Below are 27,987 nucleotides of genomic sequence, written 5' to 3'. Positions count from 1 at the left end.
TGAGAAACATAGGTGACATGAAAAAATGCCATTGTAGAGAGAAATGCTGCAGAAATGCTCTCTTATTTGAGAATAGAAAGGTAATTCTTCTGATTGACTTCAATTGAATTAGCATGTGTTCTGTCATGAGCAATCATGTTGCAAGGATCTAGCTGTCCAAAACACAAAATTATGGTGCTAGATGAATTTAGCTCATAAAAAAATGTAAACCAAAATTTGTAAAGATGCATTATTAGGCAGAATTCCTGGAATTCAGTTCATGTTGAGTAGGATGTCTGATCTGCTCTCTGCTACTAGTAGGGGACTTTCTCTGATAACTTTTCTCATGTATTCATACTGTCTTTGCTATTTATTGCCATTTTCATGATTATCATCAGAAAGATCTTAAAATTTAGTCTGTGTTTTGAAGTAATGTGCTGTTTGTGAAGATACAGTAAAATGTACTCAGTGGGCCATCCAGAATGGTATGTACTTGGTTTCAGTATATAAAGAGCTAGTTTTCTGAGAAAAAGGTTTGGGGATGGGTAAGCAGTGTGAGAGCTTCTGTTGTCTAGCTAGTACTTAACTTGCTAAGATGGTAAATTTTTTGGAGCCTTAGAGGTTAACATCTTCTGTCTCTTTTTTCCTTTCTTGTTTATCTCCTTTCTCTTTTCAACCTTGCCATTTCAATATCTAGTATTATAATACTATATATTATCAAGTATATATATTACAAGTGGGTAACTGATGTCTGCTATGTGACATTTGCAGTAAAGAAAAATATTTCAAGTGGACAGATCTAGGGAACATTTTTCACTATCTGAAATGTATGGTGCTTTCAGATATACTCTGGAGACAGAAGCAAACAGTTTTTCAACACTAAATATTTTAAAGTCACAGATTATGTAGGCAACTCAATAAATGCATCAGTAATGTTTGTTTTCCAGCCTCTTTTGAAAATTTGCCCTTGATGTATCAGAGCCACTTTGAAGAGATTGGGATGCGATCTTTAATCTTTCAGAGTAGCTGTAGAACTAAGGAAGACTTGGTCCATGTTTGATGTCTTAGAACTACTTGGGCTGAAACAGAAAAGTTAACATTTAATGCTGTGTATCTTCAGCAGAATTATAAGATGAAACTGAAGTGTTTGATATTCTGAAAGTTTCTGGACTCTGGAAGAAAAGTTCAGCATTAAAATGTTAGTAATACAGAGGGAGCTACTTTGTTATTGTAACAAATAATTGTTAAACTCTAAAAACTTGTGTCTGTCAGGTAGGCAGCGAATTGTTATTCCATTTGCGAGAGCCCTCCTGGTGTGATACCCAAACTTCTAAAAAGCAGTTATTTCTTATTTAGTAGCAAGTTGGTTCTCATTTACAGCAACCTTCCTTTGACAGTCAGACCTTTTACCCTGCACATTTTTACCATGAAACTGCAGGCAGTAATTATGTTTAAAAGAACCTGTCATCAACTGGATTGAATTCAAGTCCAGGCAAAAGCTGCAGGTTTGCAACAGAGATAGGCACTTGTCCCAAAACAGAATTGTCTGGGAGCTGATAGGGCAGTGGGGTTTTTTTTCCCCTTAGGTTCAAACACCTGTGCAGAGAAATACTGTATTGTTAGGAAGCGTTCTTTGCTGGGGAGATTAATTGAGAAGCATCTTTCAAGGCTCTTTTCTAGGTGACAAGAGATATGGTGCTGTAAATTCAGATCAAACTATTGAATTTTCATGGATGGAGGGAGAGTAGTACATATTAGGAAAGCACTGGACATAGCCATTCTTGTGTGTGTATATGTCATATACATGACATACACACACATTCAAATGTGTGTGTATATGTCTGAAAAAGAAATTTAAGGAATTTTTGTTTGTTTGAAGAACACAGAGATCTGATCCTCTGAACTAATCAAAGAATGTACTTGTGTGAGATCACATTATTTTAGGAATGTCCACCTAAGTCATTCCACAGCTTCTGTGTTCTCGCATTTTATTTGCATGTAGTTGAAAATGAGAGATAAGAAAATGGGTTTATGGGAAAATTATGTTCACTGTGTTTCCTGCATTATTTTGGAACAGTGATGTTCTTCACAGATAGTTTAGCAATTGCTTTTGAATCATTGATTTCTAGGGGTAAAAGAATAATCTGTTTGTTTTTTGTCTCTTTCAGGTAGAGATAGCAGATATTGAAAATGAAGAAAAAAGATACCATCTCTTCCTGGGACTTCTGGAGTCCAGTCAGAGTCTGTCTGAGTTTCAGCACTTGGTCCTGCTGCTTCAGGCTTGGCCACCAATGGACAGGAGCAATGGGTGAGTGTTTCTTCAAACAGCCATGTAACAAAAGAGTTCAAAGTCTAGCTTGATACCATGTTGTTCTCAGTCCAGTAGCTGAATAGTCAGTGACTGGTAGGAGTGCATCCTTTGGAAAGGGTCATGCTGGGAAGAATAAATGGTTTATTTAAAGCAGAGTTGAATCAATCCGTTTCTTGTAAAACCTGTATATACACATATGTAGTCTCTGTGATGAAGGAAGGCAGAAGAACATTTTCTTGCCTGAACTGTAGCACAGGACAGTGTTCTATCTACTTATAATTTCAAGCTACGTGTTTTGCTCTTGGTTTTAGCCGTATAAATAGAGTCCATAAAAAAAGAACAGAAAGTTCTGACTGTTCTTTATATTCAAAGTTACACTTTGCAGAAAGGCCTCTGAAAGGTGATGATGTTCAGGTGGATGTGGCAGACAGTCTGCAGGAGGCCTGGGAGGGTAATGGTACCATGAAATGGCACTTCTCTTGTCTAGACCACTACCTGTTATTTCTGTCTCTGAATAAAGCATCCAAACCAATTTAAGATTAAAATAATTATAAGACTTCAGAACTGCACCCATTGTTGTAGTGTGTTCTGTTAGTTTATTTAATTACTCCCCTATTTTCTGTATCACTCCCCCATTTTCTGTAATGGTTCTGCCCTCACCAGTTCTTCCCGCCATGGTATTGTCTGTCATTTGGTTGCCTTGGTTACTCCCGCCTCAGTTTATGTCAATCCTGTCTGTTATATGATTTCCCCTCCCCTGTGTTTCCTTATATGTAAATTTGTTCTCCTCCCTGGGCCCAATCAATCACTCCCCACTTCTCCTAGTTTGCCAGATTTTTCTGTGCTTAGGGAGACTTGATTGGCTGTGGCTCCGGGGCCACTCCCTTATATTGTTTCTATTGGGTTTTCCCTCGTGCCCATTATCCTAAGTCCACACCCTTGCCTTCCCCTATTGGTTCCTTGTAAACCCCTCCCTTGAATTCCTCCCCCCTTTATAACCCTGTTGCACCCTTTGTTCTTGGTCACTCTCTGGCAGACACGTTAGATTCGACACCTGGGTGTCTGCCACTCCCTGGTTGACAATAAATCTGACAAGTCCCCAGTGAGTGTCTGGACTCTTTACTCTCGTCAGCCAGCAGCGATTCCGTCCGCTGTGAGCACAGCCCGAAGCCTTCTGACGCCGAGGGGTGCTCACATTTGCAGCTGGGTGTTGGCCGCCCTTCTGCCAGCCGGACACCTGACTTTAAGGCTACACCCCACTGCAACCCATAAAGTAGATATTAACTGGAAGTAGTAACTTGGAACATCCAGACTACAGACAATAAAATATTTTATCAGTTCTTTGGGTTTTTTCTGTGACTTTCTAAATTAATTTGAAGGTATAGAATACAGCAGCTAAATTTTTAAACTAATTTTTAAACTAATCACTTCTATGATATAAGTATTGAAATAAACTCGTGTGGAGAGGCAAGGTTCATGTATCTTTCAGAGAGCAGTAATATTAATAAATTTTTTGGCTAGCCATGTCTGACAGTAGTTAGGTTAGAGTTATTAAGTGGTATTTATTTTGGATTACTTAGGGGTATTGATTACAACCTATTTTAACTTGGGGCCTACATTCACACACAAAGTGTTTATGTGCATTGATTTTTCAGAAAAGTTAAGGCTTATCTTTTTCTGAAGAGTAACTATCTTATGTACGTGTAGGGAACTGGTGGGTTGCAAGGTAATCTGTAAAAGTTTTTCACATTCAAGATTGCACTTTGTTTGGAATTTCTGGATAAGCAATAACCTGAATTCTTTAGTGACAGTTTTACAAGCCAAAAATTGTTTTCAGTACATTAGGAATTACAAGGATTGCTGTGGAATCTGTCACAAATTCATATTTCAACTTCCATTTTAAGTTTCAGTTTTGATTGTAATTGAAAATTGGATGCCTCAGTGTGTGGGAACTGTCAAATTTTTTATAATCTACACACTACCTTTAACAAAAATCTAAAACTTAAAGAACAAAAGGTCAAGTGAAATACTGCTGCAATTAGCAAAATCTGTTTTCTTTGTGTTGAACAGAAAGACGCAAGAGTTTGTGAGAGTCCTTCTTGTATATGGGCAGTTCTTGTCTACTGTTCTGTTACAGAGTACATAAAAAAAATTACATTATTATATATATCTTATTATATCTACCTCTTGGTGTTATGTTCCTTCAGTCTGACTTCCTACAGTGAAGACTAGAAGGAAAGAAAAAAGGTGTAGTCACAACTAACTGTGGATCAAATTTCAGAGTGGGGGATACCTCTTCGTCTTCATCACCTTTGAAGTGAAAATTTCTGCAAATACCTAGGTCACCTGTATCATAACTCTTTTAGAGTCTAGAGTGGTTGTTATGGCTCCTAGGCAATTACACAGTCACAGTTTTTCCCTCTTCTCCCCTGTTCCATAATTCCACGTTAGCAGCATTCAGCTGTGCTTAGCAGCGTAGGGGTTTATGTATGTATGTGTGCATGTGTTCCTGAACAGCCGATCTTTAGGATGATTGGGCGTAAAGAACAGGGACTGTTTTCTTAGTGGTATTTTCAGCAATTTCATTTTAAAGCAAGTTGTATTAACAAATTTTTGAGCAAAGAGGCAAAGAGGAAAGCATCAAGAAGTTAAAACTATATGTATTAACATATTTGTTTACTCTTTACTCTTTTTTTCCTCCTCTCTTTCAGGAGGAGGGTCATTATTGCTTATTGTTTCCAGCCAATGTAACAATCCTTACAGCAACTGGGGAATTTAAGTGTGAGTCATGTGAATACTTAGAATTTAGGTTTTCAACCTAGCAGTAAATATCTAATACACAGAATTGAATATAAAGCTGGAAAACACAATTTACATTCTGTGAAAGGTTTAAAAGGAAGGAGAAATAAAAGAACTAAGGTTTGAGGGAGTTTTTGGTAGGCTTTTAATTTTTGTAACCTCTATGTTAGTAAGTGCATACATAATGTTTTTTTGAGTTCTTGTTTTCTGAAACACTCCAGGTAAAATAATACTTATTATCACAAGTATGATTCTCTTCTTGTCATAATATGCTGTGTTTACTGTGAGAAAACAGAGAGGTAGCTTGGTTGTTTCAGTCAGCACTCAAAGCTGTACACTTCTTAAAATTTTATTTTCATACCCTTGTTATGCATGCATGCTTCTCCACCCAGATGGCTCATAGTCAGGTGTCATTTTAAACATTTCATAAAGGTGTTTCTTAAAAAAAATTATTGACAGTACCTGAAGCTCTGCAGTCCTTTGGAACTTGCTGCCTACATTCAAAAGGCATTTTTTATATTTATTATAAATATTGATAAGGTGTTTTGGAACTGTAATAACCCCAGTGTTAGAGACTCAGTACTTTAGTTCGCTTTTTTAGTCTTAATGCTGGTTTTTCCTTTTTTGGCATTGGGAGAAAAATGTAAGGTGTTTCTGCTGTGGTTCTGAAGTAATTGCATTTTTCATGATGAGAAATATTTTTTTTACAATTATAGTTACTAAAGTAAAATTCAGGAAGAAGAAAACTGAATTTTTCCTATTGGTATCAGATTTTGGTAACTTAATTTTGGTTTTAATTAGAGATAGCAGATAGTTGTTAATAGGGCACAGGAGTTAAAAGGAATTGTGATGAGTAAAGCTTTATGTATGTAAACTGTCTAATCTGATACTTTACTTAAATAAATTTGCATATGGCAGGCCTTCATGGCCTTGCATCTTTCCATTTATTTTTGTGTTTTGTAGTGTGATTTTTTGTTTCCTTCTTCTAATGGAAAATTCCTAGAGATTTTCTTAATGTGCTCTGGGGGCAGCCACTGTAGAAATGGAAATTGATTTTGATTCTGGGCCTCCAAGCGAGAAATGGATCACAGAGCAGGAGCTATCCCTTTAACCAATGGCAAAGATGGAGTTTCAGGGATTTTTTCCTTCTTCTGCCATGACTGGGGATTCACAGATTCAGTGCCTCATGTTGTGTTTGCTGAATAATCTGGCATCTTGGGGTTCGACCCATCACATTGAAAGGAGAGGAGAGGAAGAGCTCTGCTGTTCCCAGCCACACTTCTGACAGCTCTGTGCTCAGGGACTGTGACTGATGGAAAGGCTCAATTAAGTTGTCAGAAGGAAGAAAGACAATGACTTCTATTTAATTTGCATTCAGAGTTTCCCACTCCTAGCTTCTCTGTCTGGTTTTCGTGTTGGGCTGTAATGACAGCTGCGTGTGGGGCTGCCTTTACTTGTTTACAGTGTGTACTTTTGGAAGTGGACGATGAGCAGGAGAGAGCTTTTATGTATGAAACAGTAGATATCTGTGGTGTCCCCTCCAGAGCTGTCAGACAGACACACTTGGTATGTCAATCCAAACAGACTCTTTTAAGAGACTCCATTTACAATTATATTAATGTGTTGCTTTAACAATTGCTACAAAATAATAACTTTGAAAAGCAGCAGTTTGACAGCACTTTACTGCTTCTTGTCACATGTACTAAATGAGTATCTTAATTTTCACTAAATTATAATACTAAATTGCCACTTTTGGTCCTGCTGTGAGTTGGTTTTCTTGTTCTTCTTTTATTTTAAGCTAAAGTGGTAAGTTTACCATGTCTTTGGGATGCTGATTACTGACCAGAGATATTGATGGGGTGATTTTAAAAATAGCTCTTGTGCCTTCTTAAGTTTATGCACAGATGAACATAGATTTTGTGTTATTGTGGCTTAATACAATCATTATATAAGCTGTAACTGTGCATGCTTTTAGCCCACTGTAGGTGGGAATTGAAATGCATCAACTTAATTTACATTAGAAAAATGGCAGTGTAGGTGTGTTCCAGTGTTGTGCTTTGTGCTATCAGTTAAAAGTGGTCTGTTACCCATTTCTGTCACTACATCCACTCCTAGCCAGTACACCTGTTCCTAACAAAAGTATCCAGAATATCTCCATGATCTACCAAATAATGACTATAGGTGAAAAAATGTAAAAATGTTGCAGCAACAGGAAAAAACTTCACAGTAAACACTGTGTTTGCTATCCTGCATGATGAATTTACTTGTATCTAGTGTCTGCCATCTGTCTATGTCTGATTCTGTAATGGTGACATAGCATGAGAATCTGTGAGGAATTAAAAGAACATTTTAAATATGTAAAACAAATGTAACTGTATCGATATCTACTAGCAGAGTTCAGATGCAAGTAAGTTCACTTCCTTACCCTTTTTGGATGGGCTGTGGAGAAAAGTTTATTTTTGTCTATACTCACTGGACCTGAAAATTAAAATGTGAATCTGCCTATATAGTTTCCTCTCAGAAGCAAGGGACAGATACTTGAGAAACAGAAGCTGTTAGAATGTGATCAAAGCAAACAAAATTAGGAATGCTGGATTCCTGTCATCCCTCCCTTGATACCACTTTGCTTGAGAAATTAGCTGGTGTAAAGCCAGGATAAGATCCTGTGCTATTCCAATGTGATCAGTCTTTATCTGGTGTCTAATTCCTCAAGGTTTGCAATAAGCATGTCATAATTCCATGTAATTTAAATTTCTTTGTTGTATTGAAGGAGTGATAGCATTATGGACAGTGACTTGTCTCAAAACTTTAATGTTTCTTTCATGAAGTTGTGCTTTTAAGTCACATGAGAAGCAACCTACAGAAAATGCTATATGTATATTTATATTCTATATGCAACTCTTTTTTTACCGGTCAGATCGTGCACAGATGATAATCCCTGGGTGAAACTGGGAACTTTTATGCTGCAGAAGTGCCCACCTGAGGAAAAGGAGAAGACAGGAAATGAAATCCTGAAAATTTGCCGTTCTTTGTATGAAACAAAGCACATGCTCCCTGTCAAGGTAGGTTTTAACTTTGGGTGTCATGTTTATGAGTCCTGTTTCAAGGTCCCAGCTACAGGTCAGATGTTGCTGTAGTGGATCAAGTCCAATGGAGAGCTAACAGAGAGGCGGAGAACTGGATTCAGTCTGTCTTGAGAAGAGATGACTGTGGGAGATGATGTGTTTAAGTAGTCAAATGAGGAAACAAGGAGAGGAATTAGTCTCTTTTCAGACATGCTCAGTTATGGGACAAGAGGCAATAGAGACATGTTACATCATCAAAGCTCTCATTGCACCCAAGGACAACATTTTTCATCTTTAAAGTAGTGAAATATTAGAATGGATCCATCTAGGGTGGATGCCTAGAAGAGACAGGGAGAATCTACCTTTGTAGGTATTTAGGTCTTGACTGGATCACAGGCAGTTTGATTTTGTTGGACTTGCTTCAAGTTGGAGGCTGGTTGGATTAGCTGATCTTTGTAAGTCTGTTCAGTATAAATTATTCTGTAATGTATTTGTAGAAAGGCTTTAATAATTTATTATCATTTAAATCAGTGTTGCAAAAATTGTTACTTAAATTATCAGTAATTCTCTTACCAATAAATCCTTAAAAATTTAGTGAGGAAACCCTGAAAAACATGGTGATTGAAAAAAAAACTCAATATACAAGTAATTGCTAAGTAGTAACTATGATACTCTAACTTGTCTTCCCTAAGTATGTATGCATACTTCAATACAAACATCTCCTAAGTATAAAATTATTGAAGTGTTTTGTATGTAAACACTGTATATTAATGAAGACAGACTGGAGAAGTTCTTAATAAACTTCACATAATTTCAGAGTAGTCATGCATATTTTTAGTAGGCTGATTAATCTCGTATAATTATCTTTATGCAGTCACTGTCTGTAATAGAAAACAGCTGATGTTAGAAAGACAAGCAGAATAAAAACACCACATTCTGTTTAAAATACAGACAGGTGGGTGTGTGGGTTTTTGTTTGTTGTTTTTTTTTCCTAATCCAACACACTCATCTGAGTCAAGTTCTGAAATCTTTGTAAAATGTGATTCCAGAAGGTGGCAGTAAACTGAAATGATAAGTACATTTACTAATCCCACCAAAACTCTTTGCTGGAAGGCAAGTCCCTGGGACTGGTATAATTATATGTAACTTTTCTTTGTAAGGTGCTGAAATGATTCATTATAGCTTGTAAACTCATAATCTTGGTGTGCATAGGAGTAGCTGAACTTTGTTGAAGTAGAATGTTCTGCCTCACCTCAGTGACTGAGGGAGAAAAATCCCTGTGAGTGTCACGGTCATACAGCAGTCAGTTCACCAGGAGTTCTGCTCAAGGAGGATCATGATTTGCATTTCTCTTAGTTGAGTAAACTTCTCCATGATCTCCATGGCAAGTCACTGTTTAAACAGAGTTTTGGTATTGATATACAGCTTTGGTTGGAGATGCCTTCCTTTGGTTTTTTGTTGGTTTTTTTTTTTTCCTTTGGTTTTTTTTTTTAATATTACAGGATGTTGAAAGAGCTCACCATGTAGGTATGACTTCACAGGTACAGATAAGAAGTTATTCAAATCATCAAGGTTTAAACAGCCTAACTGATGTAAAATACCTTTTTTATGGCTAGAATGCTGTGCAGTGACAAGAAGTTGCACTAAAATGTGTAGCTGTACAGTTACCTACAAACACAGGCTGTATTCCTGTAAGTCACTGCTTGGGAAGAGGAGGAATGGCATGTGTGAATTTAAGTAATTTATTTGTATGTATGGCAACGGTACTTAGGTGCTCAAAGATTTGCAGTTATGTCGCTGAATAAGGTGAAAATGTGATCACTGACAATTAACCTGTTTAGATGATTTGACATTTCAGTATATAGACTGAGTAAGATGACAAATCTGGAATGATAGAATTCTGAAAACTGAAACCAGTTAATTATTTTGAAAAACATTTGCCATTCAAGTTCTCCCCCATTACAACCTTGCCAAAGATTGTAATGGAAAACACATATAACTTCAATTCTTGCAGTCTAGAAGTTAGAACAAACATTTTTGGATATAGTCATGAAGGATTTAACTCTTTTTTTCATTCCACTCATTCCATTCCTACTATCTATCTAGCTTTTTAAGCCAAGTACTTTTAAAATGTCTTTTGGATAGCTATATAGCTTTAATTGTTCTGTGTTTGCTTTGCGGGGTGGTATTTTGTGGGGTTGTTTGTTTAGGGTTTTAATTTGCAGTATTCAATGCATAGATACCTCCATTCCTTTTAGTGGAAGAAAGCATTGTTTTATTTGCCTGGAAGACACATGCTTGGACTGTCCAACATCTGCACTCTCTGATTAATCTCTTTAGAAAGGGATAAATCCTTCTCCACTCCGTAATTGTTAAAAATGTGGCTTCTCTGAATATCTCATGTTCTTCTCTCAGCCTATGGGTCATGTGTCAGTTAGCATGGGAGAATGTATCTAGTCCCTTGTCTGTAATCACCCTGGGGTCCTAGAGGCTGATAGAGTAGACAGTTGGTCTCCTTTTTTTCTAATTTTTGTAGCTAGTTTTTCCTGAGGTTTATATATGATTTTAGATTGTGTGATTTTGTCCATACACAGTTGTGTCTGCTAATTTTCTTCAGATAATGTTGAATTTAAATGGTGCTTTTCAGTCTGTTTTTAGCCTCTCCAGACATAATGCTGCTTGTACTCATTATCTGGCCCTTCAAGCCATCCATGAAAATACTGAATAATACTGGACCCAAAACAGACTCCTGTGACATATGGGTTATTTGCATTGCTGATGTCACAGTGAGCCACTGATAGCTGCATAACTAGTGAGAGGACAAAAGTTGTGATACAAAAGTTTCAACTGAATCATGGTAATTCAGATTTTGAATTGGGCTTCCCTTGGCCTTTTCACAGATAGCATCAAACCTCCTCTAAGCAGTGCCTCTCATGGCAGGCAGCAGATATTTGAATGCTTTCAAGTGCTCACTGCAGAACAGAAACCCACTTACATTGCTCCGAGAAGTGCTGTGGGTGATGCCTTCCTTCCTGGGCTTGGGTTTTCAATTCCTGTCTAGAGCAGCCCTGTAGTCATTAGTGACAGTGATACAAGTTGATACTTGTACTGTTTGGACAGTCTTCCATGGCTGGCAAGCTGTCCAGTCCCTTCCTGTGGAAAAAGAAATGCAGTTGTTGGAATGTGTCTTTCTTCTTCAGAGGAGATTATGGCTTCTTCTGTACTTGGGTATGGTAGTTAAGACTGAGTATGTCTGGTAGACATGCTACCATCAGGTAGAAAGTTATTCTACTTGTCCAGCTGGTTTTGAGAGGGAAGTGTTACCAAGCATGATAAAACTGTTGTTTTGCTCAGATGTATTTTATGACTCTCAGAATTTATTTTTCTGAATATTGGTATGAATACATTTTCAAGAAAAGGCGTGTAGAGTGAATCCATGACTTTTCATTCAGTAAGTTTGCTAGAATGGCAGGTATGCAGCTCAAAAGCAATCCAGTGGAATATGAAATTACCATGAGTTTAATAAGCATATGAATGCTCAGACAAAGCCTAATGTATTTATTTAGTCTTCTTATTCCTTGATCCACATCATATCATTCACAACAACCATGCTCATTCCACTAAATTGGGAGGAGCTGTTGACTTCCTCAAGGACAGAGAGGCCCTGCAGAGAGACCTGGACAAATCACAGGGATGGGCAATCACCAACTGTGTGGGGTTTAACAAGGGAAAGTGATGGATTCTGTACCTGGGATGGGGCAGCCCTGGATGGACAGACAGACTGGGGAATGAGAGGCTGGACAGCAGTGCCACAGAAAGGGACCTGGGGGTCCTGGTTGATGGCAAGTTCAAACTGAGCCAGCAGTGCCCTGGCAGCCAGGAGGGCCATCCCTGTCCTGGGGGCATCAGGGACAGCATGGCCAGCTGGGCAAGGGAGGGGATTGTCCTGCTCTGCTCTGCTCTGGGGCAGTTTTGGGTGCCACAATACAAGACATTAATGTATGAGAGAGACTCCAAGGGAGGGCCATGAGGATGATGAAGGGCCCTGAGAGGAAGCCTGTGAGGAATGACTGAGGTCACTTGGTCTGCCCAGCCTGGAGGAGGCTGAGGGCAGAGCTCACTGCAGTTACAGCTTCCTTGGGAGGGGAAGAGGAGGGGCAGGCACTGATCTCTGCTCTGTGGTGACAGGGACAGGACCCGAGGGAATGGCCTGAAGTTTTGTCAGGGGATTTAGGTTGGATATTAGGAAAAGGTTCTTTCCCCAGGGGTGTTGGGCACTGGAACAGGCTCCCCAGGAAAGTGGTGACAGCACCAAGATTGACAGAGTTTTTGAAGCATTTGGACACTGCTGTCAGTCATGTGCTGTGACTCTGGGGGATGGTCCTGTGCAGGGTGGACTTTGATGATGCTTGTGGGTCCCTTCCAACTCGGTATATTGTGTGATTTAAAGCATCAACAATCAGTAGCAGTACTGAATATGAGTTTAAATGAACAAGTCTGAATAAGAGAACAAGGCTTGCCTTACTGACTCAGAGCTTACTGTAATGGAATATATCCTTCTAGGCTGTTTTTCTTGAAGGTATAAATTTGGAAAAGCCAGAGAGCTTCCTGTCCCAAGCAAAGCCATGTATCTGTGCAGTACATTATATTTGGAGTATTTAATGTCTCCTCATCTTCAAATAATAATTAGGCTTTTAGGCTCACGGCTGCTGAAACTATGCTACTAAATGTGTGAATCATCTTGGTCATTAAATTGTTACAGTTATCATTAAAGTTCAAAAGACATAAAAAATACATGACTTGCATTCTCTTAGCTTAATATTTAGCTGATGAGCTCCTTTGACAATTGCTCTCAAATTGTTAGAGTGAAACAGAGAGCATCTCTTTAAGAGATGGATACCATTTTCAATGTAACTACCGTACAATATCCAGAGTCCCTAGCGTAAAGTGCTTTGGAAAATGGGACATCTCTGATGGGCCTCGTTCAGAAGTGGTTGTGACAAGCAACCTAAATTCTCAGAAATGACAAAAAGGGAAAGGGAAGTTATAATTTGATTTATAATATAATTTGTAGGTTGAAATACTTTTTGATGTGTAAATGGACAAATCACTACAATACTGAGGAAAATAAAACAGCTCACGTGTAGGACATGTTGTTTGGTTGTTTAACTAAGGGACAAGGTAAAGTTTTAGAAGTGCACAATAGATTTGTTGAGGGATGTTCTATAAAAAATACCTTATGTATAAAGGTATAAAACACCTTATTTTAGAAGGTATTTTCTGGACAGTTTTATCTTTAAGTTGTGTGATGCTAAATTTATGGTGTATTATCAAATATAGGAAAATAGATCAATGGCAGAAACTTAATTTCCTAAACCTATATTGTGTAAAATATTGTATAAAATTTTGAAGCTTTTTGCAACAGAAACATTATTCAGCTCTGGTATGTGCTGTTATTTCCTCTTTATTCTACTTTTCTGATTGCATAATTGAGTTACAGAATTGTCACAGGTGTCTGTCAACATTTCTTCCTGTGTTTTGCAGTATTTCAGTAAGCACAAATATGTTAGTCCCACAGAGAGCTGTGGCACTGCTGTTACTTTTCAGTAAAACTCCTGGTTGTAATGGTGATTCAGTACTTGCCTTGTCTTAATCTAACAAATGTTGCACTTTAACCAGTATTCCACATTTTTAAAATTTGTTCTTTCTAGTTTCCAAGGATTTGTTTCCAATAGGGAGTTCATTTGTTGTGGAAGTGTGGTTTTCATTTTGTATTTGACATAAAATTTTCATAAATTTTATTGTGAATGATGATGTTAGTATCTTCAGTGATCACACTGAGAGAATTTACTTTTTATTTCAGTGTATAAAAGAATTATGTTTGCTACTGCTTAACCAGTCCCTCCTGCTGCCATCCCTGAAACTGCTGGTAGAAAGCAAAGACCAAGACCTTCATGCTGTGGCACTGGAGCAGATAACAGCTGTTGCTAAGGTATGAACAGTTGAATGAACCACCTTTCAGAGGCTGAGGTAATAAGTTAGCTCTTTTATCCTGGTGTAGTAAGCAGAGACTGCTGAGACACTTACCATTGTTAAGATTTTGCACAGCTATTGTGTCCACAGTGAGCAGTAACACAGGGCTGGTAAGAGCTTTTCTACATACTTGAGTGATTAAACCTCACAGCACTTCCTTTGAATACTTGGTGTATGCTGTTTTATGTCAGTGTGGTGGAACAGAAACTATTCTGATACATGAAGTAGGTTGTTACCTCTGTGTTCATATTCCCTCACTTTGGGGTTTTTAAAGTGATAATAGTATGTCGGATGACTCAGCTTGTTTCTGACAAATGTGGCATGTGTTTATATACACTTGGAGAGCTGTTATGTCACTGGTTTTGATGTGATGGTATGTTCAGGGACTTTCCTGCCATTCTAAGCAGACTTGGTGCCAGAGTTTCTGGAGGAGAAATCTAAATACTGTCCTTTTCTTTGGGCAAGAACTGGAAGACATTAATGCAGATATCACTTGCTATATAACATTACATAACTGTCTTTTCCCTGTGCATTTGCTTTTCAGCAAATAAGAAGGAATGCCTAAAAAGATGAAATTTAGTCTCCTAACCACAAATTTTCTGTGTTTTTTTACAAAACAATTGCATAAATATTAACCACCAAAACAATAGTATATTGATTGTTTTCTTTTACCACCTGCAATTTTAGATTTTATTTCTACAAAACAAGGCTTTTTGGTAACTTTTAAACAAGATGATCTCATTGAAAAGCAAGCACAAATCGGATAATGTGATATATGCATGTACTTTCTCATCTGTATTCTTGTTAGCCTTTTAAAATTGACTTCTTTGACTAATTCTGAAGCTTGTCAGCAAGAGTAAGTGTCCAAATACGTTTTATTTAACTATGTTTAAAGCATAATGCTATGCAGTAGCACTTACTGAATGGTTACTAATTGTATTGCTCTTGAAACTGGCCATTTCTTTCTAGTGTGCTCCAGTTTTCCTACACTCTAGACTGATTACATTATATTGGAGTTTTAGGGCCAGGAACCTTATTAACTTCTTGCTGGTATAAAGCATTTTGTATACCTGTGCATGCCCAAGATAATTTTGGGATTTTTTGGCTTTCTTTTACAGGAGGCAGCTTGATAAGTTGTCTCTAGTTTTTCCTTTTAAATTCAGTATTAATTTGAGCATATAGTTCTGCAAGAGTGCTGAATAACCTAGAATTTTTGAAGCAGTTAGCTTTGGTCTAATGTTTTACTTAAAGTCAATGAAGATTTAACTGTTGACTTTATTACACCAGGCATAGAGCTTAGCCTGTACCTGCAATGTGACAGTGTTAGAAAAACAGCTAGTACAGAAGAGTGCTGTGCTAAATGTAAAAACTGTTCCTATATTGTATAAAAAGTACCTCTTACTCCTTGTTTTATATGCATCTCTTATGATTACATTGTTTGCTGTTGTACGGTAAGAGCATATATTACTTAGCTATGCCAATGTTGTTTATTCAGTATCATTTTCTGTGCATACTTTTTGCATTTTAAAAAACAGTATTCAGGCAGTTAATGCTTTTTGTCAAATTCTAAATTAATTTTTCATAGGAAGGCCATTTCTGCTTACATTAAACAGGAAACAGACAAATAACATCTGGCAGAGGGGAATCATGGCTATTGATTCTCCAATCCAGTGCTAACACAGCTCCCAAACATGGCTGTGAGAAAAATACAGCACTTGCTTGCTGATAGGATGTATTAGTTAGCCATTTGTTGTATGCTGCTGACAGCTTTATGGATGTTTACAGTTAAGGATGATGCTGAAGTGCTGATACTAGAAATTGTGCAGCTTTTGCCTGTAATAAACCAACCAAGTTTTTGCGTAAGCTTTTTTGAAATTGCAGACCCCTCTTTTTATTGTGTGTCTTTGAATGAACTGCTGCTTGTCTTTTCTGAGTAACAGAAATAACTGTTCTTCCCCTATGTTGTGTACTGTGTGAGTAATTTAAAAAAAAAACAGTTTACCTAAATAATCTTATTGCTGCTAATAGAGCCCTTAAAAGTCAGATTGTTTTTGAAAGGGATTTCAGTGTTGTCTGTGCACTGTGCATTTTCAGAGATGAAAACTGATCTTTATACATCTGAGAGAGCAAGTAAATACTCTATTGCCTGTTGGTACCTATAATGTTAAAACAGCTAACAAGTGGGGGCTAATATAAGCAGTGCAATACTTGTTCAATCAATACTTAATTAGAAAATGGAATAAGAAAAAGGCTTTAGTCTGAAAAAGTACTTCAGCTTTATTTGCATGTTATAATTTCAGTGATGAAGTACTGAATCTACCTTCATAACATGTTTTACTGAAAAATGTAATGTGAACAATCACACATTTTGTGTGCAATAATGGAATTTCTAGTGTTCTCCAGTGTATGCCATTTATGGCTATTGACTTTATGGGGCTTAATCTTTAAAAAAAATAGTTAAATTATAAGCTAATGGTGATTATGATAAAATATCTTTCTCCAGTTTATTTTTCCAGGATTTTTTATGTCACTTGTTTCTTTTCCCCTTATTTATTTGTTCTATAGATCTGTACTCCAGGAATGAATAAAAAAAAAAGCATTTTCGTCTCGAATAGTATTGGAGAAGGGAATACTCTGGGAAACAGCGGTTTCAGTTCTTCACTGCTGTTAGGTCATCAGTAGCCCTTCCCTTTCGTAACTTACGGGTTTTCTGATGCAGAAGTTATGGGTGAAATTTTGCTTGTTGGTAATGCCAGAGCCTCTGGATGCCTGTGCAAACAGTACTGATGGGGAATTGGATCATCTGGTTCCAAACCCTGCGTGGGCAGGGACACCTTCCACTAGACCAGGCTGCTCAAAGCTATCCTGGCCTTGAACACTTCCAGGGCTGGGGCATCTACAATTTTTCTGGGCAACCTGTTCCACCCTCACAGTGAAGAATTTCTTGGATACTCCATGCTCTTGTAAAACATCCCTCTCCAGCTCTGTTGTACTGAAAGGCTGTTGTATGGTCTCCCCAGAGCCTTTTCTTCTCTAGGCTGAAAACCCCAACTCTGTCAGCTAATCCTCATAGGAGAGGTGGTCCTAAGACAGTCTTCATCACCTTCTCTGGACCCATTCCAACAAGTCCATGTCTTGTGCTGGAGGCTCCACACCTGGATGCAGTACTTCCAAGTGCTCTCATAAGGGCAGAGGTACCACTTGAATGCCTACACCTCAGTGCTTGGAAGCAGATATTAACCAATACCTAAATAGGAAAGCCAAGGGAAAAAAGTCAGTTCTCCTTAATGTAATTATCCCCATTAGATCTTTTACTTGTAACCATGGACATTGTGTGTAGGCATCATGCTAAATCTACGCTGACAAATTCTCCTGAAGGAGAGATGGATATGAAAAATGAAAGCTGCTCCCATTTAAACCTTCTGGATTTTACTGTAATGAAAAAATTATCACCCTTAGCATGGAGTTCTAGATAGGCATATAATGATGTTTCTCTTACATATACACTCTGATTCTGTCATTATTGTGGGTCATAGTGTATTCACACAATATGGAAAGTGGCTGGGTGTTAATTTGTGCACCTTTGAGACCTCTTTAAACTGCAGTCAGCTGCATTCCATATCACTGGAACAGTGATTCTGGGATTAGCAATATTCTTAGTTTTATAGACTAGTTAGTCTTGGGATAGCAAGGGCTCTGCATCTGCAGGCAGATCAGAAGTGATTCATTGGTAAGATCTTGACTGAGCTCTCTGCCCAGAAAAAACAGCTTTTTAAAACTGGGATAGGAAGGTGGTTGTTTTTTACTTGCTGGATTTTACTGTCTTACAGACTCAAAAGAATGATTTTGAAAATGAAAATGTAGTGTGTTTAGGAGTCTGTATCTACTGTAGGCTGGTATTTGGTATGTATGACAAGCAAAAATAATTCTGGAGCTTGATTTCCATTAATATTTTTTAAAATGTAACATTTTGAGGATCAAAATGGCATCTGGAACAGCATCCTGGCTCGAACAGATGTAACAATTACAAGTCTAGTGAGGAGTAACAATGGGGCAGATGTACAGTATTTCTTTCTATGAAATACTGCTTTCCAAACTTTTGGTTATTTTCAGCTGTATGTATCTGCTAAGTAATTGCCAATGGTTTTCTTTTCTTGGTTTTGTGCAATTTTTTCGTAGACTTGGATGAGCTTTTACATCTTGAAGTATCATTTGACAGAGAATTCAAGAGCAAAAAAAGCCTATTTTTTATTTTCTTGTAATCTGATCTCACTAGGTTAATTTGATGCTTTATATTTTTTTACTTTCTTAATAAGATAATGTTTTTAATTAATCCCTTTATAATTTTGGTGATGTTGCTATCTGCCCTATGCCCTTGAAGCTGTCTCTTTTTTAGATTGGAGAGTCATAGTTTTTTTAAGCAATTTCTTGCATAAAAAACTTACTATACTCTCTGTGGTGTAGTTCTTTAAAATATATGCTTTCTGTGTTTGCCTTTTATATTGTTTTAGTAGGTTTTTTTCTACTTTAATGCTTGTTGTTCTGATTTAAAATTAATTTTAAATAAATGTAGTCTTAAGCTACATTTACAATGATTTAATTAAAAAAAATCTTACAGTTCTATTTAAACAGAGCTGTTCAGTGTATAAGGTGTCTCAGTTAAGGTTTGTAAACATGTATCAATTCATTGACAATCTCTGTAAGTTGTTGTTTTTATTTAAACTAATGACTAGAAATGTCTTTGTATGTGCAATTGATACCCCCAAAATTGGCATGATCTGGAGCTGTAAAACTGGTAAGCTTTCTTTGCTGCCTATTTTTAAATGCAATTCTCATTAACCCTTGGTGTCTCTGCGTTCTTCCCACACCTGCCAGACCCCACATGACTTCCCAAAGAATGGTGGAACAGACAGTGGCCTTAACTGCACAAAATGCATTCACAGGGTCTGGTTGCCATCATGTGTCTCCATCCAGTTGCCTGGAGACAACTAAATTGCAAAAGTTTCCTCTTCCTTACCAGGTCTTCAGACAGTTTGCAAGTCAGAAAATGGGAAATATTAATCAGTTTACACCTACTGATCTGTTTGGGCCTAAGGATGAGCTGTGGGGCACAACCCAAGAGCCTTTTTGTGAGCTGTGTTGTTACATGTGAAACCACACTGATCTCATTTCTTTGTGAGTGCAGACAGGTTTCTCTGCTTGTGGGTTGCATCTTCATCCCTGTAGTATAGCTCAAATGTTTAATGGTCTATGCTAGGAACAGTCTTCTTTTAGATATGTCTCTCTCAATTTTGTACATTTCTGGTATATAAAATCACACTAATCTATAGCAGTTTTTTTTTTAACTGAATAGTAGCCTAAAAAATTTAAATGAAACCTTGCATCTGCTCTCAATCTCACTACTGTAATTCCTATTTGCATTTTATGTTCATAAAATCAAACAGTGAAGCCCTGTGTAAAGTCCCATTCTACATACAAGTTAAGAATAGACCACACAGAGCTTCAAGGTGCGAGAGGATATCCCTTCAGCCCCATTTCAGAAGAGATGGCAGCTGTTTGGATAATGGCTTAATGTGCTCCATGGTGTGCTGCAAGATGCCAACACTAGAAATTTTGGCATCAGAATTGTTTAGGTTAGAAAATACCTGTGAAGTCTCACCAAGTCCAGCTGTTAACTCAGCACTGCAAAGTCCTCTCTAAACCCAGTCTCAACCACTTCCCTGGGCAGCCTGTTCCAATGCTTGACAACTCTGTGTTTTGCTAATATCCAGTGTAAACCTCCCCTGGCACGACCTGAGGATGCTTCCTCCTGTCCTGTCACATGTTAATTGGGAGAACAGGCTGACCCCCATCTGACTGTAACTTCCTTTCAGGCAGTTGTAGAGAACAATAATTCCCCTGAATTCGGGGGAAATTCAAATTTCCCCTGAGCCTCCTTTTCTCCAAGATAAGCACTCCCAGATCCCTCAGCAGCTCCTCATATATCTCCAGACCCTTCCCCAGCCCATTGCCCTTCTCTGGATGTGCTCCAGCAACTCAGTGTCTTTCTTGCAAGTGTGAGGTGCAGAACTGGACACGGGATTTGCGGTGTGGCCGCACCAGCGCCGAGTGCAGGGGACCATCCCTGCCCTGGTCCTGCTGGCCACCCGATTGCTGATCCAGGCCAGGATGCCACTGGCCTTCATGGCCACCTGGGCACACTCTGGCTCATGTTCAGCTGTTTGTTGACCCATTTTATTTAATGATCAGCCTGTCTTCAACAGGAAAACATTTCCATTGTTAACTTCTGGCAGTTACTAAATAATTGAAGACTAAGATTGGATAGCCTAAAGGCTGGACATCCCTGCAGTTCTTAGAACTGTTTTGCAAACTGGACCTTCTCTGCTAATTAGTTTAAAAATGGCTTGATTACAACTGTGAAGTGTCTCTGCCAATCTCTCTGTGTGCAGTAGTCATGTCCTGTGTAGCAGTTGAATTGCTCTTCAGGGGTGCTAAATAACTTATCATAGGGTGTTTATTACTTGCTGATACCCTGGTACCAATCATGGATGTTAGCACATAATTTTTATAGAAATTTAAGCAGAAAGTAATCAGGCAATTTTCTTTTTGCTTTTAAACTGGGAGGTGGTTTTGTAAATGTACCATAATTTGATAAGTTTATTTGTAACTTAATAAGGTGCACTAATTGAAAACTAGTGCACCTTATTAAGTTACAATAAGGTAACTTAATACTATTGTCTAGCCTTCCTCCGGTCCTGTTTTTATCACAGAATCACAGAATGGTTTGGCTTGGAAGGGAGCTTAGAGATCATCTTGTTCCAATCTCTCTTCTATGAACAGGGACACTTTCCACTAGACCAGGTAGCTCAAAACCCCTTCCAGCCTGACCTTGAAACACTCCCAGGAATGGGACACCTGTAGTTTCTCTGGACAATCTGTGCTAGTGCCTTGCCACCCTCACAATAAAGAATTTATTGCTAATACTTAATCCAAACATGTCCGTTTACAGTTTCATCATTCCTCCTTGTCCAGTCACCCCCTGCCCTTGTAAAAAGTCCCTCTCCAGGTCCCTTGTAGCCCCTTTTATGTACTGGAAGGTGCTGTGAGGTGTCTCCAGGGCCTTAAGGCTCTGGAGTCTCCAGTCTTAGCATCTTGCTCTGCCCTCATAGGAGAGGTGCTCCAGCCCTCTGAGCATCCTGGTGGGCTCCTCTGCACTCTTTTCAAAATGTCCATGTCTTTATGTAGGGGATCTCAGAGCTGAGTGCAGCACTCCAGACTGGGAGGGCAAAGGGACAGAATCCCCTCCCATGCCCTGCTGCCCACACTGCCTGGGATGCAGCATAGCATAGGATTGATTGGCTTTCTGGGATGTGAGAGCACATGGATGGGTCATGTTGGAATTCTTGTCCACCAACATCCCCAGGTGCTTCTCCTCAGGGCTGCACACAATCCATTCTCTGCCTAGCTTGTACTTGTGCTTGGGATTGCTCCAGCCCACATGCAGGTCCATGCACTAGGACTTGTTCAATTTCATGAAGATTGCTCAGGGCCACCTCTCAAGCTTGTCAAGGTCCCTCTGGGGAGGTCCTTTTTTTGTTTGTACGTAGTTGTTCAATTGTGCTTCATTAAGTGGTAAATTAACACAGCGCTGTATTTCAAAGAAACCAGGAAGGACATATCAAAATTAACTGAAATAGAATTTAAAGTATTCTATAATGTTATTTGCAAAGCTACAGACAAGATTCTCAAGAGAAAATTACGTTCTCATATATCAAGTTACCACAGTTTTTGTGGCATCCAGGATGTCTCTCAGAGGTAGCAGCTCTGTTCCACATCTTTCAATATGTTACATTCTTTTGAAAATCTCATCCTTGCTGTGGGACCTGATTGAGCGTGTGAATGTTGCCTGTCACATTAACATGTGAAATGTAATGTAATATATTAATATAAAGAGACCAAAATTTAATATACTCTGCTCTGACCTTCCTCAGATTGTCATTCTTGATATGGAGCTAAATGGTGTGATCTGTGCTGCACTGGGACTGAAAACCTGTGAAAAGTCTATAAAACTGGTGGTGTAATCCCAGACTGTTAAGCATTCTTATTCCTTAACTTTGTGCAGGTCAGATATTTATATTAATGTGGTAGAGTGTTAAAGACATACCTTTACATATTCTGACATACGCCAAGCCTGTATCCCTGTAGGTAATCTGTGGGGAATACTCCTCTCACTTTGAAGGTCACACTGTGCAGTCAGAGCCATCGTGACATGTCCTAGCTGATGGCTGTACCTGGTAATTAATTGTTAATTACTTTGAATTTCTCTTTCTTTGCAGGTTGATGATTCCACTTGTGATGCTGAAATACTCTCCTTGCTGCTCAACGCCAAGCTGGTGGTGAAGTGCATGTCCACGGCCTTCTGCCCACGCCTCATTGACCACCTCCTGGCTAACCAGGGGCAGGGGGGCTGGGATGTGGAGGAAATTGCACAGCAGCTTAAGGAAGCAGGGTTCAGTGCAGAGGCTGGGTCTCTCCTCATGGCTCATCGAGGCACCCATCCTGCACTCAGGACTTTCACTACTGCCCTCCAGGCTGTTCAGCACTGGATCTGAAAATGTTGGACTTAGGCATTTGTCTGCATTTTTGCTGGAGATCTTACACAAAAGGGAGAAATTGTTGCTCTAGTAAAGTAACAAAGTGAGTTATTACCTACATTTTGTAGAAAACACACAGCACACAGTAAATTCCCATATACTTCTAATTGTTTAAAAAAATATTGGTGCAGACTGTATCATTCTGTTGTATGATTAGCAAAGCCATGAATCTGATCATCCTTTCAGATCAAAGTTAAATGGTTACACTGTTACATATAAATGAAACATTAGTGGGGTGGCAGGCTATATACAATTTGTCTTAATTTCTGTAAGTAATTTACTCTTGTCATAATGTAAAACTAATGTAAAAATATAAAGATATATATAGAGCAAAAAAAGTCACAAGAGTGATTTTTGAGAATTTCAAAACCTTAAAATTCAGTATTGTGCAATGTTGTTATCACAGCTTTTGTTTGCAATAAATAAAATATTTTGCATTTAATGTGCTATCTCTTTCAGCCTTTCAGGCAGATAAATATTTTCTTTCTTCAGCCCCTTTTCTGAAATTCCTGTCTCTCCTTAGTGATGTTTATTCATGAGGACAAGCTAAAGTCTAAGAGATATTTTTCTCCACCATTTCAGAAGCCCCATCTTAAATCCTGAACATGTGTTGATACCATTGTGAATGTACTTTCAAAGTATTTAGTTACATTTTTCCTGAGTTATGAAAAATTGCATAAATATGTATATTTGCAGAATTACAGAATATGCTGAGTTGGAAGGGACCAACAAGCATACTGGAGTCCAACTCCTGGCTCTGCACAGGACCATGTGCCTGAGAGCAGTGTCAAAATGCTCCTTGAGCTCCATCAGGTTGCTGCTGTGGCCACTTCCCTGGGGAGCTGTTCCAGTGCCAGCCACCTCTGGGTGATAAACCTTTTCCTAATATTTGACCTAAACCTCCCCTGGGACAACTTCAGGCCATTCCCTCAGGTCCTGTCCCTGTCACCAGGGAGCAGAGATCAGTGCCTGCCCCTCCTCTTCCCCTCACAAGAAGCTGTAACTGCAGTGAGCTCTGCCCTCAGCCTCCTCCAGGCTGGACAGAAGAAGTGACCTCAGTCACTCCTCACACGGCTTCCCCTCAGGGCCCTTCACCATCTTTGTCCCCTCCTTTGGACGCTGCAGCAGTTTAAAGGCTTTCTTACCTTGTGGCACCCAGAGCTGTCCCCAGCACAGGAGGTGAGGCTGCCCCAGTGCAGAGCAGAGCAGGACAATCCCCTCCCTTGCCCAGCTGACCATGCTGTCCCTGATGGCCCCAGGACAGGGATGGCCCTCCTGGCTGCCAGGGCACTGCTGGCTCAGTTTGAACTTGCCATCAACCAGGACCCCCAGGTCCCTTTCTGTGGCACTGCTGTCCAGCTTCTCATGCCCCAGTCTGTCTGTCCATCCAGGGTTGCCCCATCTCAGCTGCAGAATCCATCAGTTTTTCTGCTGAACTTCAGATGGTTGCTGATTGCCCGTCCATCTTGATTTGTCAAAGTCTCTGCCCTCAAGGGAGTCAGCAGCTCCTCTCAGTTTTGTCTCATCTGAGAACTTGCTCAGCATCCCTTCCAGTCCTTCATCCAGGTCATTTATGAAGATGTTGAAGAGCACAGGGCTGAGGATGGAGCCCTGTGGAACCCCACTAGTGACAGGTGACAAGTCTAATGTCACCTCATTCACTGTCACCCTTTGTGACTAACACATAAGCCAGTTGCTCACCCATCCCATGATGTGTTTATTCAGCTGTGTGCTGGACATTTTGTAGATATATCTCCTGTAAGAGAGAGAGTATCAAAAACTTCACTGAAATCCAAAAGAATTACAATGCTTATCCTTTCAAGGTGCGTTACTTTGTCTTAAAAGGATGTTGGGTTGGATAAGCAGGACTTTGCTCTCGTGAAGCCATGCTTGCTGTATGCAGTGACTGCATTGTCTTTCAGGTGTTCTCAAATATCTCACAAAATAAACTCTGTAATTTTACCAGGGACTGATTCTAAATGCCTTTCTGTCTCATTAAGACAGAACAATTCTTTTTGTTGTTTTCAGAGGTTTTTTAACAAGGGCACTGTTTATGACACTGCATTACCTGAAGGGTTTGATGTTTTGTGTTTACAGACACTCTTAAAATTAGTCTGTGAATCTTTTGCCTAATCCTGTGTTCTAATTTTGATGTAATAATGTACAGAAACATTGTATGATGTAAGATCCAGAGGACATTGGAAACAATCTCTAGGGTAATGTAATGTAACCTCCTGCTTAAGGCCGGATGCCTGTATGGCTGGAGCAGGTTGCTCCAGCCTGCATTCAGTTGGGTCTGGAAAACCTCCAAGGGTGACTGTGTTGGTTGTTCCCATGTTGAAAAGCTTCTTGTTTGTTCTCTTGGGATCTGCTTTGTTTTACCAGCTTTTACTGACTGTGAAAATGGCTCAGATGTCAGCCTTACTTCCCCATTGCACAGGATTTGTAATGAGACTTTTAACAATGCTTTTATTCTTCAGATTGTTAACTTATCTTTTGTGTTTGGTAGTCCCAGCTGTCCTTCAGTGTTTATGGGAGGTTATATCATCCATGTATTAGCATACATTCCAAATTCCAATTTCTATCATTCAGCTATATTGCCTTAATTCTGTTCTCTTATGTTGGCAGTCCCAAGAGCCCCAGACTAGTAAAGCAAGCATATTGGAGTTGCAGAGGAAAGAAAGGAAAAAATTAAAGAAGGTAATATAAGTGGTAATCAGTCGATGTGGACAAACAACGTGCACACCTCCAGCAATAAAACTTTGAGATATTCTATAGAAGATGTTTCAGTACTTTACAGTGAAGCATTTTGGCCTGCAGGTTTTGTTCTCAGGTTGGTAAACCCAGTGCTAGATTTTCTGACCATTCTTGTTCAGGATCATGAGGAGTTTGTGTTTAGTGTCACTCTAAAACTGAGCTGTAGAAAAACCTCTAATGAGTGTTATTGACCTCCTGTCCATTTTCTCATTTGCTGGCATTACAAATCCATGATCAATACTTTCCTTGCAGCCTGGATTATTCCTGATTTATTCTGTATTCAGAACTTTCACCTGTAAGAAAAAGTATTACTTTACTATATATATCCAAAATTATCAGCCTATATTAGTGTATGTTGCAAAGAAACTTTAAGAAAAAAAGAGAAGAGGCACATAACAAGAACCTGTATCCCAGTATCAGCCTTTTACTATCTTCTGTACTTCTGTATTGCAGAATAACATTTAATTCTCTGGGACTGAGTAGGATACATTAGCAGGTGCTATTGAGTTGGGTTTGGATTTTGGTTTTTGTTTTCTTTTTTCTTTTTAAAGGTTAAGAAACTCACCTTGGTAGTAGTTTTAGCCAGGTTGTTGTTATACTGAGCACTGAACAGTTCAGTTCTGTCAGTTTATTTGATTTGCAATTGGGATTTGTTCATAATACAGCATAAGCGGATTTTCTTTTCCTTTTTTACCTCAAACAATTCCACATTCTGGAGATATTTCTGCTCCCAAAAGGAAGTTAATAAAGAGTTGCGTTGTGTCTCCAAGAGCAATGCTTCCTAGGGCAATTAATCCTCTTTTGTCTGAAAGACACTGACAGCATTTGGATCTTTAAGGAGCTTTTAGCTGCTTGGGAGACAGAGCAAAGCAGCAAAATATATCACCTTGCTTTTGAATAATTAGAACCAGAGATTAGGGAAGAAAGATCATAACTCAGAATTTCTTTTTCCGCTGGAAATACTAAGTATAGCCAGTATGACATTGCAATACATGCAGAGTAGACACTTCTATTTATAAACAAATGCTGCAATTTGTTTACAGAAGTGCAATTCAATGAGTAGGGTGGCTACATGTGATTCAGGTATTTTCCTTGTACAGTGCTAGTTCTTGTGATTTACTGTCTGTGACATTCTGCACAGTGAGAAGATGCTTTGAGAGTGGCCATCTGGTACCAGAGTATGGCCACCCCCAGCACAGGAAAGACATGGACCTGTTGGAGAGATCCAGAGGAGGCCACAAAAATGATCAGGAGGCTGGAGCACCTCTCCCATGAAGACAGGCTGAGAGGGCTGGGGTTGTTCAGCCTGGAGAAGGCTGCAGGACACCTCATAGCACCTTCCAGTACTTGCAGGGGCTTGTAAGAAATATGTTTATTTTATTTTAGTTTATTTATTATTTATTTATTTAGTTTGGTTTATTTCAGTTAGGATAAAGTTTTTGGTAGGGTCCATTGTGATAGGATAGATAATGTAGAAGAGGGTTGATTTAGATTAGATTTAGAAAGAAGATTTTTATAATGAGGATGAAGAAACTGGCACAGGTTGCCCAGAGAGGTGGTAGCTGTCCCATCCCTGGAAACACTCAGAGTCAGGTTGGATGAGACTCTGATATCCAATTGAAAATGTCCCTGCTCATTGATGACCTTCAAAGGTCCCATTCAACCCAAGCTATTCTATGAATACGGATACCTGCATCATAGGGGTAAGAATTCCTACACTTGCAAAAACACTATATTTTTTTTGTGTATTTATTGAGATATGGAAGGCAGGAGCAGAGCTGTGCCTTGTATCAAAGGTTGCAGACACACCAAAAGTTCCGGGGGCATACAAATGTTTCTCAGTTTTATTATTTAGCTATTACTGAGCACCTGAGGTAGTGTTTGTGTAGGATTATTTCGTTTGACACTGAGCTCCCTTCCCACAGTGGTAGCAGTAATCTGAAATTGCTCTCTGTGTGTTACAATTCATTTATGATTATGTTTCTCTTGTACATCTGTGGTTGTAACACTGCCCTCTCCTCCTTGGGCCACACCATGATCTCAGAAATGCTCATTAGGCCTCAGCCTTGATGAACAGCAGGTGGCTGAGCTTCTCTTGAGCTTTTCAGAAACACTTCTCTGCTCCCAGGAACTTGCACTGTCTGATGAGCTCCTGGTTTTAATGAACAGCCTTAGAAACTTAGAAACTGCCTGAATAGCAACCCAAATGGAACAACATTTTTGGAGCTGAACTTCCAAAGGAAGTTACTGACCTGAATTGTGGTCAGGATGGGAAATTGCTATGACTAAAGCCCACCCTCCTGCGACCTATGGACAGTGGTCCCAAGTGAGACCCCCTGACCTGTCCCAGACACAGTGGGCTGTGGCAGCATCTCTCTGAGTGAGACAC

At 39.1% G+C, this 27,987-nt stretch overlaps 1 protein-coding gene across 2 annotated transcripts in view; it reads left to right on the top strand.

Annotated features, from left to right (window-relative positions):
• Positions 1-23,288, top strand: part of NBAS (NBAS subunit of NRZ tethering complex) — a 167,167-nt gene extending 143,879 nt beyond the window's left edge. For both annotated transcript variants that reach the window (XM_064707739.1, XM_064707738.1), the window contains 4 exons: positions 2,148-2,287; positions 8,007-8,151; positions 14,018-14,146; positions 22,524-23,288. In XM_064707739.1, coding sequence (XP_064563809.1) covers positions 2,148-2,287; positions 8,007-8,151; positions 14,018-14,146; positions 22,524-22,799 — 690 coding nt within the window. In that variant the 3' untranslated portion in view covers positions 22,800-23,288. The remainder of the gene's footprint in view (positions 1-2,147; positions 2,288-8,006; positions 8,152-14,017; positions 14,147-22,523) is intronic.
• The last annotated feature ends 4,699 nt before the right edge of the window (positions 23,289-27,987 follow it).

This window comes from Zonotrichia leucophrys, chromosome 3 (assembly GCF_028769735.1).
Source record: "Zonotrichia leucophrys gambelii isolate GWCS_2022_RI chromosome 3, RI_Zleu_2.0, whole genome shotgun sequence".
Taxonomy (NCBI): Eukaryota; Metazoa; Chordata; class Aves; order Passeriformes; family Passerellidae; genus Zonotrichia; species Zonotrichia leucophrys.
This window is presented reverse-complemented; position numbering and strand designations above follow the sequence as displayed.